This window comes from Anas acuta, chromosome 23 (genome assembly GCF_963932015.1).
Source record: "Anas acuta chromosome 23, bAnaAcu1.1, whole genome shotgun sequence".
NCBI classification, from domain to species: Eukaryota; Metazoa; Chordata; class Aves; order Anseriformes; family Anatidae; genus Anas; species Anas acuta.
This window is the reverse complement of record NC_089001.1, coordinates 937,638-951,447: the sequence shown is the minus strand read 5'-3', so window position 1 is coordinate 951,447 and position 13,810 is coordinate 937,638. Positions and strand designations below refer to the sequence as shown.

The window sequence follows — 13,810 nt, the reverse complement described above, 5'->3', positions numbered from 1 at the left end:
TTCTAGTACCTTTATTCCCTTTATTCACAAATTTTCCAGGCGCCGCCCAAGGCAAGCAGAATCGTAAAAAGCTGTCACCGTGGGCTTTTTTTCTGTACAAACTCAGGTGGATCAGAGGGCAGGTTGTGAGCACAGCAAGCCGAGGGGCCGCCAGGCTGCTCCCATGGAGGGAAGCTGCTCCAGCAGCCAGCACTCGCCCGGCAGCGCCGTCACTGCTGGAGGGAACCTGGAGGAGCTGGGGCTCCTTTTCTGTCGAAGCGGGGCCAAAGCTTTTTGTTGGTGTTTGCAGGCGACTCTGATTTATGCTAGTGAAGGGGCTGGGGTGACCGCCTCGTGCTATTCGAGCCGGTGGGAACATTGCCAGGAGCTTTAACGAGGACATGATTTCATCTCGCTGTGGGTTGTCTTATGCTGGAGCAAAAGGGAGCAGCGCGGGGCGGGCGCCTTCCCGGGGAGAAGGGAGGGAGAGGAGCTGCTTGCTCTCCAGAACTTTCCCCTCCGATTGTAAGACCTTCCTGGGGGGTTTGGCCATTTCTCCAACTCACAGATGGCCACGAGAGTGGGTCAGGAGACTGAGAGACAGGAGAGAGCTGCGGGAAGGGGCAGGGAGCAGCAGGAGCCCTTCTCGATTTAGCAGGGCCTCAGCGCCACGTGTCCTCCACTCAGACTTTTCTTGCCTAAAAATACAAAAAACATTGCCTTATAAAATAAATACCAAAAATATTGCCTTAAGATACCAAAGAAATATAAAATATGACCTCCAATACGTTGTCCCTGCCTGCCACCTCCCCCTGCAATGCACCCTGCTTGTCCCGGGGCCCCTCCGGCCAGCCGGAGCCCTGCGCGCTGGGCGTTCCTTCAGCACAGCCTGCACTAATTTTAGCCGTGATGAGATGTTTGGGTTGGGAGCAGGAAAGCCCATCCCAGAGGCCGTGGGATAAAGCAGCGCCGCAGTACGGTAACATTAAACCAGGGTCCAGGGCTGGAGCCCCGCGGGGATGCTGGAAAGGGACAAATTCTGTCCCCACCTCGCCCAGGAACGCCTGGACCAGCGCTCAGCGCCAGGTTGTGCAGAGCCACGCGGCTGCTTTTAACCCAATGGCATCTCCCTGCATTAGGCCTAAGCCATTCCTTGTGGTCTGAGTGATCCTGGGAGGAAACAGCAAAGCAGCAGGCGATATTAAAGCTTCTCAAGTTCACACTCTCCAGCAGCGCTCAGCCAGCCCGGGGACTGCACAAGCTGAAGTTCAGCGACTCCGTGCCAAGCGGTGATGTTCCCCAGCGCAGGAGGGAACCAATCTGAAGATTCTTCTCCACAAAACATTTTCGGAGAGAAACGTCATCTCTGAAAGCCTATAAACAAACCAGCTTCCACACGACCGAAGGGAGAGCTATAAAAGGAGAGTTTGGGAAAAACACCACTAATGGGCGGTGATTCACATGGTGCCGGTCAGACTGCATTTCTCTAATTTCTGTTCCTTGGGGATGCTGGCCTGCGATTTTCAGAGCACAGAGCAACGTGGAGGCAGCCCGGCCAGATGTGGATGAGCAGATGCAGAGCAGCAAGCAGGGCCCAGCCCTCCTGGAGGTGTTTGCCCACCGTGAGCTGCCCCGCACAGACAGGGCTTGCTGAGAGCAACACTGAAGCCCAGACGACCACCAGCAAAATGCACTGGATTATCCCAAACCTCGCTGAGATCTCTGCCCTCAGCTCCTGACAAGCTGGATACACGGAAAAAATGGTTTGGTGCAAGAGATGAGCCACAGCAGAGAGCAAATCCTCTCTGGAGGCAGTGGTGAGAGGAGCACCAGGCAGGGAGAGGGGGAAATGTTTCACCCTGTGGGTCCTGGCCCGGCTCCTGCCCTGCCCGTGCTGTGCTGGATGATAGAAGCAGGAGCTGTTTGCTCAGGTGCTCTAGGAGCAGAGACGAAGATGTGCCCGAGGCATCTGCTGCATCTGCACCGTGTTTTCTTTGGGAACAGCAGAGCACAAAACCCCCGGCCAGGCAGCTGCACGAGAAACTAATCGCTTCTAATCTGGTTAGAAAACTTCAGCCCCTGGGGAAACACAGCACAGCTTTCCGTGAGCCTGGCAGGAGAGCCCACTGGATGTCAGGTTTAGAAGAAATAAATTAAATTTGTATTAGGGTCTGCAATCACTTCTCTGCTTGGAGAGGCTATTTCAGAGAGCGGAGGAGTAATAACCCGCGAGGAGGTGAAATCCTCAGCAGAGGTGCGGGTCCTCCGTGCACCGAAATGGCCCCATTACCAGGAACATAGTTCCAGCAAGATCAGCTCTTATTGGGCTCCAATTTTTGCTTTATTCTCTTTCAGAAGATCTGTTTCTCCAACATGCCATCTCAGACAGCAATAAAACATTATGAGCTGCTGCTCCGTGCTGCACACTGCGACTTTTACGAGCAGCAACGCAGAGATCCCAGAGAGCCTTTGTACAAATGTGAGCTGGCGCTGTAACTCACATCCCAGGGAACTCACGATTTAATCAGACCGACATAAAACAGGGGAGCCGTGCGGGGGCCCTGCTCGTATCCCAGCCCAGCTGCCTTCTTTTTCACAAAAATCATTGCCTTCCCTAGCCCACACGCGGAGCGGCTGGCCATAACCACCGGCAAATGGGATGCTCCATGCACGGGAGCCAGAGCCCTGCTGCCCCGGGGCACCTCCTGCCCCCAGGGACACCGCAGGAGGCACGGAGCAGCGCTGTCAGTGCCCCCAGCCCAGCACCGTGAGCCTGCCAGCTCTGCCCTGCACAGCCCAGCGCCCCGTAGCTGCTGAGGCACGCTGGCCCTTGGCTCTTCTTCACGTTCCCATTTTTAGCCGTGGTTTCCAGCACTGTTCTACCAGCAGCAGCTGTCACAGCAAGGCTGCTGGTCCGGCTCCACGTCCCCAGGAACGAATCCCTCCCTGCCCCGAGCCGCGGCAGGTCCCCTCCCCGCGCTGGCGGAGCTGCAGGGCCACTGTAAAGTGAGCCAAAAACCTTCTCTCGGCCTCCACGCCTTCAAAGCAGCCTCAGAGCACGTCGTGGGAGGTTTCTGCGTTGCTTCTTTGAAAAGCTGTTTGAGGTCAGGCTGACTCAGGGCTTCCCAAAAGGCAACAGCTCGCATTGTTTGGGCGCAGGGCGAGAGCCACCAAGCGCCGCCCGGCCTGCTGGGGCCAGCACCGGGGCCGGGGGGAGGTAGGTGCTTTCTGCACACGCAGAGCCAGACTTTGATCAGTTATCCCAAAATTCAACTGCAAACCACAGCCCTCGACGTGCCAGCAGCCTTGTCCCCGGTGGGCGGGCGTTCTGGGAACCTACGTGCGCTCCTGGGAAGCGAGGAGGGGACAGGGACGCGCCTGTGGCTGCCCACGCACCACAGCAGCTTCTCGGCTTTGCTTGGCAGGTATTGCCTGCAGCTCCCACGGCCCTGCAAGGCTGGAGGAGGCCAGCTGTGGTGTGCAAGGAGCCCCCCACACAGCACCAAGGGGCAGCCAGCCACCCCTCCGGGCTACTTGGGGGGGAAACGGGTCAGAAAACAGCTGCCCAGCCCTGGGAAGTCCTGCGCTCACATCACCGGCGAGCTGATTTCTGCACCTCCTCCACAGGATGTGCTGCGTGCTGCGGTGCTGAGCCCTCAGCCCCGGGGTCGGCTCCCCCCTGCCCTGCCACCATCCCCCCCAGGAAAGGAAGCAGCAGCTCCAGCAGGTCCCAAAGAGCCCTCTGTGTGGAGCAGTACCGAAACGTTTATTGAGAGTGCAGGGCAGCCAGGCACACTGGGGACCTCCACAGCTGACCACACACTGTGGGGGCTTCCATCCATCCATCCATCCTCAAAACGTCTGCTCCGGGACACAGGCTGAGCATGGATGTTTCCTTTGGTGACACCATGCAGCATGGCCCTGGGACAGGCAAGCTCTGGGCGCTCAGCAGGTGAGATGAAGAAATCCAGCACCAGTTACTGAGCCAGCAGCTGGGAGATGCCACAACTGGAAGGGGGGCTGCTTTCCTTCACGCTCCACCTTGGGATTCAGCTTCTGTCGCTGCAGCTCCCTGAGACCACATCCTGTCCCTCACCGCTGCCAAAATCCTTTTGGGGCAGCAGGGACCTGAGAGCAGCTGCACGCAGTTCCAGGAGTGAGTGCTTGCACACACCACTTCCACAGCATAGAAAAATAAATAAATGGGCTTTTATCTCACAGGGAGGAACTTCATTTAAAAGGTGCTTCCTAAGCCTCTCTGCAGATGGGGGAGCAACCACTGCTCCCCCCAGCAGATGCTGGAGCTGCGCCTGGGGGCTCCCTGCTCCGCTGTCCCCGCAGCGTGCAGGGGAAGGGGCTCCCTCGCCACGGGCACCCCGCAGCTTTCCTGCTCCTGCTTTCCATCTGCATCTGCCTCTGTGGGTGGGCAGCAGCCCCTCGCCCACCAGCCGTGCCCCTGTCCTGCAGGTCAGCATTTACTTGGCACCGCAGTCCGGACACTTCTATTTTTACAGGACAGGAGCTGCAGGTGCCGGGCGAGGTGGCTCGGAGCTGGCACATCCATCACCAGCAGCACCGGGCAGAGCCACTGCCGGCCACCTCCAGCCACCTCCCTCGCCCCAGCCAGGGCAGGGGCACTCTGGAGGTGCCACATTTTCAGTCTGGGCAGTGGCAGGTCCCCAGCAGCGAGGGCAGACGGAGATGTGGGGGCACACAGCTGCTGGCACGTCTCGCCCTGGCAGCAGCACAGTGAGGGGGTCGGTGCCGGCCGGCGCAGCCGTGCGGGTTCCAGCCCGGCCTTAGTCGTTCTCACTCTGCAAGGGAGAGAGCACGGGGTCAGGTGCTGAGCCCAGGCTGGATCCATCCCCTCTCCATACACACAGCCCCGCCAGCCTCACCTCCATTTTGCTGTATATCCAGCTGAGGAGCTTTGTCACACGTGTGTAGACCCCCGGTTTGTTCTTCTGGCCACATCCCGTGCCCCAGCTCGTCACCCCGGCCACGTACCAGCGGCCGTTGTCCTCGCAGACCAGGGGCCCTCCGCTGTCACCCTGGCAGAGGGGGGCAGAAAGGTGAGGAGAAGCAGGCAGCAATGCCCTGTGTCCCCTGGCAAGGACCCTGTGCCCCCGGCTCACCTGGCACGCATCCTTCCCCCCCTGCAGGTACCCAGCGCACATCATGCGCGGGGTCAGGTAGCCCTCGTACACCTTGTCGCTGTTGCAGATCTTGTAGTCAATGAGCTTCACCTCGGCCTCCCGCAGCTTTGGGGAGGTGTTTTCTGCAAGGCAGAGGAGCAATGGGGCAGGGTGAGCCTCGTCCCCCCATTGCCCCCAGGCCCCTCCAACCACAGCAGAATCGTGCCTGCTCCTTGCAGGTGCTGGGCGCACAGGACCACTCTGTGGCACAGCCAGCATCCTCCCTCACCTTCGTTCTCCCTGGTCTTCCCGAAGCCGGTGATGAAGCAGGACCTGCCTGTCTGGAATCGCTGGCCGTGCATGGGGAGGCAGGCCGGGCGCACCTGAGCTGGAGGGAGGCATGATGAAAACCAGGCGAGGAGAGAGGGGTGAGTCAGCCGGGAGCAAAATAACAGCCGTAGTCACCAGCCCTGCAGCTAGGGAGGAGCGTGGGGCGCAGGAAATGCTCCCCTCCACACCGACCCCGGCCGTGCAGCCCACACAGGGCACCATGAGTGGCACAGCAGAGCCCCACAGACCCCCAGCTCCTTCTGCCCCCAGCCCAGAGCCATCGGAGAGCCTCACCTGAGAGTGTCAGCGGCCGGGAGAGCTTCATGAGAGCGATGTCGTAGTCGTCGTGGTCGTCGCTGTAGTTGGAGTTGATGATGACCTGGGAGACGGGGATGCCCTCCGTGTGCTGCTTCAAGTCCGAGACCCCCCCGTACACCTTCCAGTCATCCAGGATCTTCATGCTGTTCCTGGGGGATGGGGAAATCAGCAGGGGGTGAGACGTGGGGGGCACGGGGCTGTGCCCAGGCCAGCAGCAGGGCTGCCTGCTCGCAGCAGCACTCACATGAAGAAGCAGTGCGCGGCCGTGAGCACCCACTGCGCGCCGATGATGGTGCCGCCGCAGATGTGGACGGGCCCGTACTGCACGCTGACCTGCCAGGGCCACTTGCTCACCGAGGTTTCCTTCCCTCCGATGATCCGCCCCAAAATCCGCTGCCCGCAGGCTGGGGGAGAGAGCAAAGGGCTCAGAGAGGGGGCGAGCCCCGGGGGATACATGCCACAGGTGTCCCCCCATGGTGCTTGGTGGCCCAGCAGACACCGTGGGACTGCAATCCTCCTCCCTTTTTTTGGAAACTGCCCCGTTTGCCCAACCCATTGCAAAAACAGCAGGATGAGGCTCCCCCAAGCGTTTATTCGGCCTTGCCTGCCCTTGTCCTTGCGCCCGGCCAGCCAGCCCGCTTACTTGTGCATCGCAGGGAGACGTACTTCCCCGTGAGACACTGGGAGCTGCGGGACAGAAGAGGGGGAATCGGATTCAGCCCCAGCCCCAGCGCAGCCCTGAGGCACCGGGGCAGGGCAGGGGCTGCCCGCTACCTGTTGAGGCTCTGCTGGATGGTGTCGCGCTCGTTCGTCACCGTGAGGCTCTTGCCGGCGACGTGCAGGGGGACGTATTCTGTCTGCGATGCACTGCGAGGAGAGAGGAGAGAGGCGGTGAGACCACAGCGCTGGACAAAGCCCTCCTGGGTGAAACGAGGCTGGGGCGAAGAGGGTGGGAGGAATTACTTCTGAAAGCCCAGCTGCCGGCAGGTCTTCCTGGAGAAGGACTCGTTCCAGGCGCTGCTGCACACCGGCAGCCACTGGTTCTCAGTGCTGGAGTAGACGTGGAGCAGGGACTGGTCGGCCCCGAACCGCACTGCGGGGACGGAGCAGGGGGGTCAGAGATCCTCAGCACCAAGGGGCTGCCCCTCCCCGTGCCACCTCCCCGTCCCCACTGCCTCACCGCAGCCCAGCTCGTCGCTCCTCTGCGAGCAGTCGACGACGCCGTTGCAGCGCACGGGGCTGTCCTTGCAGCTCTCAGCGGGCTCCTTGTACACGATGCCGGTCTGCGACCGCCAGAACATAACTGCAGGCAGGTGCAGGGGCATGAGGCTGGGACCCACCGCGGGCAAGGCACGGTGAGCCCACCCAGATGGGGTCAGGAACATGCACCAGGCCTCCCAGCAGCATGGGTGCAGGGCTGCTGCTGGAGCCAGGCTGCGTTCTCCAGGGCTGAGGAAGGGCCCCGAGCACCCCCAGAGCCCACCCAGCAGTAATTTGGCTGCACACCCCTCGCCCCACTTCTCCTTGGCTCCCGGGGAGGCTGCGCTCAGCTTGCAGTGAGCAGCACGTAAAAAGCAGCCGGGCTGCCTGGGGCCAGCCACTTCCCTGGAAAGCTGCACTCCCTCCTGTCCGCCAGATGTCAGGAAAACTCAGAAAATGGGCAGCGTGCGTCTCCCTGCTCGCCTGCCTGCCCTCCCAGCCTGCCCTCCAGTGGGATGCAGACCCTGCACAGCCCCGAGCGCGTTGGCTGGGGGCTGCGGGAGAGATCCCTGCCCGACGGTGCTGCCCAGAGCCCCCTCTCCGAGCTCTTTCAGCCCCCAGGAGCTCACTCACACAGCAGGATGAGGGCGACGAGCAGCACGATGAGGACGGAGACGCAGAAGATGAGCGCAAGCCGCCGCTGGCTCATGCAGGGAGCTCTGAACATCGAGGATCCTAGCAGCAGGACAGAGGCCGGGTCAGGGGGAGCCACAGCCTCCCTGAGGCACACAGACCGTGCTGTCCCCCCAGCACCCCTGACACCCCCCCAGCATCACCAGCCGGTGCCAGCGGTGGGCACAGGGATGCATTTTCTGCCTCCCTCCCTCCCTGGGGGGGACCGGGCAAGGGGCAGCCCCAGGCCAGAGAGGCCAGGGGTGACCCTCGGCACCGTGGTCTTACGTGTGCTCTCACAGGTCGTGCAGGGGGCCGGGGCCGGGCCGGACTCTGGGCTGTAGGGCTTGAAGCTAATGCCAAGGACGTTCTCTCGAGGCTGCGGAGGTCGGATGCTGAAGATGCTGCTGGCTGCAGAGGCATGGAGGCTGGGAGGGACGCTGCTGGGCGATGCCGTGCTCTGCGAGCAGAGGACACCGCTGTGGCACCTGCTGGGGTGTCCCCAGGGCTGCCACCCACTGCCCAAACCAAAACCAGAGTCCATTCAGAGCCGAGCTCCCCAGCACCGCCAACCTTCGCCACAGGTGGATATTCACCCACGGCACCGTGGGGAGCACGGGGAGGGACTGTGGAGGGGCCTCTTCCTGCACCCCATCTGGGAAGGCTGAAAAACTCCCTGCCACAGAGCTCAGCCCCCTGGGGAGGCTGCTGGCCAAATTTTCCCAGCTGATAACTTCAATCAGAGCAATCAAGTGGGTGTTTGGCATTGGGGCAGTCACACCGTGGCCCAGTTCCACGGGGCTAGTGCCCCAATTTATGCATCTATCTTTAATTAGCCATTTGAAAAATACACTGCAATTTCCAACTGTCATTTAGTAATAGTTAATAATCGGTGTTTTCCAAGCCCTGAAACGTCCTGCACCCTGGAATGTTGTTCTGCCGTTGTGTCACTCCCGATCTGTGAATTCACAAAAGAAAATGTATTTGTTTCCTCTCCGCCACATGTTCTCCTCCGGGAGCTCCCCTGGTTTTGATCAGCTCCATAAGCAGGAGCCTCTCGTTTCCCTTTAGAGTCCTGCTCTGTGCACAGCCCACCACAAGCACTGTTTCCTCTGCTGTCGTCCTCTCATTTATAAAGTCCCAGGCACATTTTTGGTGACAAGCCGTGGCTGTGTGCCTTACGAATGTGCAGAGGACGGGGGCAGCCGCAGCAGGGCAGTGATGGGCCGGCCTGCGCACAGCTCCCTGCAGGCTGCTGCGTGCCTCCTCCCCGCCTCACCGAGCCGTGACCACTGCTGGCACTGTGCTGGTTGAGGAAGGCCGGCCGTAAACAAGTGCCAGGCAAAATTTAGACCATGTTGTCCCACAGAAGAGGGGGACAAAGCAGATCCAGAGCCTGCATTTGCTGGCAGCAGAGCGCAGCCAGCTCGGGGACCCAAGCCCCCAGCCTACAGTGCCGCTGTGCCCGTCAGGAGGTGGGATAAACGCACCCCTCCGAGTCTCCCTCTGCTTTCTGGCCCCGCAGATGCAGATCACATTTCCCTCTGAGCAGAAAACAACCCCAGCAAGAAGCACCTGGGAGAGGGACAGCGCGGTGGTGGCGGAGCTCCGGGTGCCACCGTCACTGCCACCCTGTCCCCCTTTCCAGCTGGATTTTCCCTGCCCTCCCGTTTCCTGCTGGGAGCCCAGGGCCCTAATGAGCACGTCGGGAGCCTGCTCAGGCTCGTGCTTTGTAAATACGGCTGTGCCCTTCCTTGCAATGCGGCGCTGTCACTTCCTGGGCATTATCCCCTGAGTCACGCACCCGGCGTGGCCACACGCTGCCCGCACGGGGTCTGCCACGGCTGCCCCACACTGAAAACTTTGGTGGTGGAGGGGGAAACCCTGAACAGCACTTTCGTGCCGTCTCTGAGCTGTGGCACAGCACCCAGGGCTGCCCAGCAGGAGCACCCAGCCCTGCTGGCACAGACCGGGGCCGCGGCACCGCACCGCTAACGCCTCCCGGCTGCCCAGAGCCACCTCCCTGCTCAGCATCACCCACCCCATGGCCACAGCACGCCGGGAGGCGCTCAGCCTGCAGCCAAAAGCCACTGTTCCCCATGGCAGAACTTCACAGCAGCTCCGGGTGCAAGGCAGGGACGCCAGCACTGCACCGCCGGGTTCTCCAGGTGAGCCCTGGGCTGGTTTTCCTGAGCAGCCCTGCTGCTGGGATGCAGGCTCTTGCAGAAAGTTTTGCACCATGAAAAGTTCCCGGGCAGCCTTGCACCTGCTGTCAGAAAGCATGGCCAACTCAGCAGGCAAGGCTGAGCTGCAGCAGGCCCCTCACTGCACAAATAAAACAAACAGCAAGTGCCAGAAACCCTTCCCAGAAAAAGCTTTTCCCACACCTCAGTGGGGTTTTTGTAAAAACCCACGGCACCTCTTACAGCTACCGCCACATATCTGGTATTTTGCACGTCTCCTCCTGCTGCAGGTGTAACGTTGCAGTTATCAGATGAGCAGTATCGTGGTGCTGGGAAGGACAGAGCTTGCCATCGCACCAAAAACCCCAATTCACCAGGCAGCAGCACTGCAGGGTGCTGAAGCATCTCCAGCTCAGCACCGACACCCGCTGCAGCTCCAACTGCTCCTGTTGCTGCTGAGCAGGAAGCGCGTGCCCTTTCTTACGCTTGGGTGAACAATCAGCTACCAATTTCCTCAACAGTCTAAAGTCCAATTAGTATTATTTCTTTTTTGAGCTCTATCAGAGGAGCTAACAAAAGTTTTATCAGGGCTCCCAGCAACCAGCACAACTGGTTACTGCTGGGTGGCCACCGGCGCAGAGAGCAAACAGCAGCGGCTTTACAGGGATGATTTTTCTGCCAAGGAGCGTGTGCTGCCCTGACAAGCGAGCTGTAGCTGCTGCCCACAAAGCCTTTACTCATCCTTTGCTGCCTTTTGAATAAAAGTCAGACTCGGAGCAGCACCCCTCTCACACGTGCGGCTGTGGTTTGAGCCATTTTTTTTCTGACGTCCTCGCTGCAAATGTTCCACTGGCTGCGAGAGCTTTTCGCGCTGTTGTGGCTTTTAGCCTAAAAGTCAGGCAGATGAAGGAGAGCCGGTGATTTCCGTGCTGTGCTGCAAGCAGAGGTGGGGGCTCGGGAGTGCCCCAGCAGGGACCCAGCTCTGCCCCTTGCACGGCGAGAGGGAATCGTGCCTGGCCGCACACAGCCCACGGGGCAGCCTGCACACACACACAGCACCTCCTGCCTTCTCCACTCAGCTCTGAGCAGAGCTGTGGAAAGCACCCCAGCCTCAGGCATGAGCCCTGGGGCCATCCACCCCTTCTGGGGGAGCCCAGACGCTGCTCACCAGGGGATGGAGCCCCCAGACTCACGCCAGGCTGCAGGTCCCCAGGGAAAGGCGGGCGGGAGGCTCAGCACCCAGGTGCGATGGGGAAGGAAGGGAGGGAAGCGAGAGCAATCAGCTGCAGTTTCGGAGTGGGAGGGAGAGTGGAAGCACCAGCAGTGTTGCAACAGGAGCCGAGGCCCAGCAGCATCCTGGAGGAGCATCAGGGTTGAGCAGCCAGGCAGAAAAACAAAGCATCAACCCAAACAGCAAGAGGCCCGGCTTAAATAAGCTGCAGGGAACTGCCTGAATGGGCGATCATCTTTCCCAGCTGAGCCCTCCTGCTACTTCTCACAACCCCTCCCTGCTGCCCAGACCCTGCTGCCTGCAGGGAATCGCCTTCCACCTGTCAGGGGGGTGCTGATTTTCTGTGCCAGCTCAGCTCAGTGAGGGAACAACGGCGACATTGTCCCCGTGCACCTGGGAGCAGCCCTCCCGAGCCTGCAGGTGCCTCTGGTCCCCTCGCAGCACCGTGCTCCTGCACAGGGCTCTGTGTTTCCACCCTGGGAGAACCCAAATCCAAGCTGTGTCCCCCCCCAGCTCACTGCTCACCCCCCAGCTGTGGGATCCAGGTGCTGCAGAGGGGCCGCGCAGGGGGAAATGAAATCTGGAAGCATGCAGGGGGCATTTTGCAAGTGCAGATGACAAGCTGTGCCGACTGAGTCAGCCCAATTGGGCCAGGGACAGGTCACCTTGTGCCAGAGAGCGCAGCCCTGCAGGCAGAGATCAGAAAATGTTGCAGGGGGTGAGTAATCGCTGCTCACCCCATTCCACAGGGGGGCAAACTGAGGCACGGGCAGCTGAAGTGACTTTCCTGCAGTTACGGAGCTGCGGGTGCTACCCAGGGCTCCCGATGGCCCGTTTAATCCATGCCACTGATCCCAGGCGGCCCAGGGATGCCCAGAACTGGGCAATTTCCCCACGTGCAGGCATCCACATCCCAGCCTCACCAAGAAACCATGCGGCTGCCTGCTCTTGGTGCTGCTGTCAGACAGAACCGTGCAGCGAAACGCTGCTGGAGGCAGGCAAGCCTGAGCTCGGGGCCTCGGCAAAAGGACAGGGCTGCAGGCTGCCCGGCACGACAACGAGCTCAGGATGCGGCCGCGGCCTCTCCCCATGCTCCAGGCTGCCTCTGAGGCACCCGGTGCCGGGGGGCAGGAGCAGGGTGACCTCTCCTGCAGGTGCTGCCTCCCCTCCAGCCCCGTCCCTGAGGCTCTGCACGCTCAGGCTGGTGCTGGCGCAGCCGCAGCGCTCGGTGCACTAATTACCCAGCACCGCGCCTGGGCGGGCTGAGCCCCGTGCCGGCCGGGGATGTTTTCCCCATGACGGGATGCTCGTTGCACCCCGGCGAGGCCCGGCAGCCGAAACCGAGCCGACCCTGAGCGACCCGACCTGTAAAGAGCGAGGGGAAAACTGCCGGGAGAGCGGCTCAGGGAGGGCAGCCGGGGCCACCCGAGCGCTGCCACCAAAACACTGAGAGCTCAGGAGAGTGTGGCCCCTCCAGGTGTCATCCCAGCCCACCAGGCTGCCACCAGCCGGTCCCCATCCTCCACAAGGCACCCGAGGCACAGACCCCTCCTGGCTGGACTAGCAGCGGGGCCAAGGGTCCCTGACACCCCTCCGACAGCACAGGGCTTGCGCCGGGGATGCTGGTGGCTGCCATCCTCCTCCTCCTCCTCCCTCAGCGCACCCGAGCCCCCGTGGGCAGCTCTTCGCACTCCTTCCCCCGCCGTGCCCGTGCCTTACCGGCGAGATTTTCCCTTCCATGGGCCGCTGCGGGGCTGGGCTGGGGTCAGAGCTGCGGCACAGCCATCCTTCGGCGCGCAGCGCGGCGCCAGGTCAGGTGCGCGGGGACGGGGCAGGAGCTGTTTGGCGAGCGGGCTCGTACGTCAGTGCCAGCGCCAGGAGGGAAACCAGTCCGACCTGCCCGGCTCCACCGCTGCCTCTTTCCCAACTGCTGCAGGCACGGCGTGCAAAACACCTGCCTCTGCTCCCCGGGGAGGAACCGGCCTCGGCCACGGGCCAGGGTGCTGCTGAGGGCTGGCCCCGGGGGAGTGCGGATGCCCACCGGGCACCCCAGGCATCGGGACTGCCACCAGCTCCTCGCTGCTCTCCCGGTTGCTGCCTGCCCCATCCTCCCTCCCCGTGCCTCCTCTCCTGCCCCTGCTGAGTGCTGGGAGCACCGGTTGGGGACAGGAGGGGGTGCACGGCCCTGCCAAAAACCCCCTCCTGTGTCCCAGTGTCCAGGCAGTCAGAACGTCGTGTTGCACGGGCTGTGGGATGCCACCTCGTTTCTCTCGAGGCTTTTTCACTCATCTGCTGGTGGAGCGATGCTCTCAACTGGTGTGTGGAAAAAGCAACGGTCTTTGGTTTCCTCTGTGGGTGCAGGCTTGGAGATGCTTTGCTTTACCCGGAACGCACATTTGGGGTAAACAGGAACACAAAATCTGGATGGAAGGGAAGAAGACCCAGCTCAGCTGGCTGCTCCCTGACGTCCAGGGGGGGCCGGGCTGAGGGAGCAGCACCAAGGCCAGCTGCACATTGGCCTCGGTGCGGGAGGCAGGAGCCCAGGGGCCAGACCCTCATCCCTCAGTGCCAAGTCCCCAGCCCCAGCTGCCCCAGCACTGGGCACAGAGGGGATCAAGGAGGCCGTGGGGAGCCTGTACCTGGATCCCTGATGCTCGGAGCTGCTCCATGGTCTCTGCTCCCCACCACACTGCAGGGAGGAACGATGCTGCAGGTCCCCAAGGTGCTTTATGTGCCCCACGCTGCTCCCAGCCCCGGCCGGG

The 13,810-nt window shown here is 61.6% G+C and overlaps 1 protein-coding gene and 1 long non-coding RNA gene across 6 annotated transcripts; both read right to left on the bottom strand.

The window, feature by feature from the left end:
- Positions 1 to 82: 82 nt before the first annotated feature.
- Positions 83 to 2,992, bottom strand: LOC137843715 (uncharacterized). Its single transcript, XR_011089635.1, has 2 exons — positions 759 to 2,992; positions 83 to 677 (listed from the first exon to the last, which is right to left on the bottom strand). It is a non-coding gene; the product is annotated as an uncharacterized lncRNA (long non-coding RNA).
- A 935-nt stretch (positions 2,993 to 3,927) lies between these two features.
- TMPRSS13 (transmembrane serine protease 13) lies at positions 3,928 to 13,148 on the bottom strand. 5 transcript variants are annotated; one of them, XM_068659269.1, is made up of 14 exons: positions 10,986 to 11,264; positions 10,054 to 10,705; positions 7,923 to 8,094; positions 7,596 to 7,697; positions 6,943 to 7,065; positions 6,726 to 6,855; positions 6,537 to 6,629; positions 6,406 to 6,449; positions 6,007 to 6,166; positions 5,739 to 5,911; positions 5,404 to 5,502; positions 5,115 to 5,257; positions 4,878 to 5,030; positions 3,928 to 4,793 (listed from the first exon to the last, which is right to left on the bottom strand). In XM_068659269.1, the coding sequence occupies exons 4-14, from the start codon at positions 7,687 to 7,689 to the stop codon at positions 4,779 to 4,781; spliced, it is 1,227 nt and encodes a 408-aa protein (XP_068515370.1). In that variant the 5' UTR covers positions 7,690 to 7,697; positions 7,923 to 8,094; positions 10,054 to 10,705; positions 10,986 to 11,264; the 3' UTR covers positions 3,928 to 4,778. The 5 variants fall into 5 exon arrangements, with proteins under 5 accessions (XP_068515370.1, XP_068515367.1, XP_068515371.1 ...); XM_068659266.1 differs by lacking the exons at positions 10,054 to 10,705; positions 10,986 to 11,264 and adding an exon at positions 12,768 to 13,148; XM_068659270.1 differs by having other exon boundaries at positions 7,935 to 8,094; positions 10,054 to 11,280.
- Between the last annotated feature and the right edge of the window lie 662 nt (positions 13,149 to 13,810).

What these genes read in the sequence shown, in the direction of transcription:
- TMPRSS13 (XM_068659266.1), bottom strand. Translation starts at nt 12,788, where the DNA reads ATGGAAGGGAAAATCTCGCCG. An exon ending in GAGCGACGAGCTGGGCTGCG is followed by an intron (nt 6,856 to 6,942) that starts GTGAGGCAGTGG and finishes CCGTCCCCGCAG; the next exon opens with TGCGGTTCGGGGCCGACCAG. An exon ending in ATCCAGCAGAGCCTCAACAG is followed by an intron (nt 6,450 to 6,536) that starts GTAGCGGGCAGC and finishes TCTGTCCCGCAG; the next exon opens with CTCCCAGTGTCTCACGGGGA.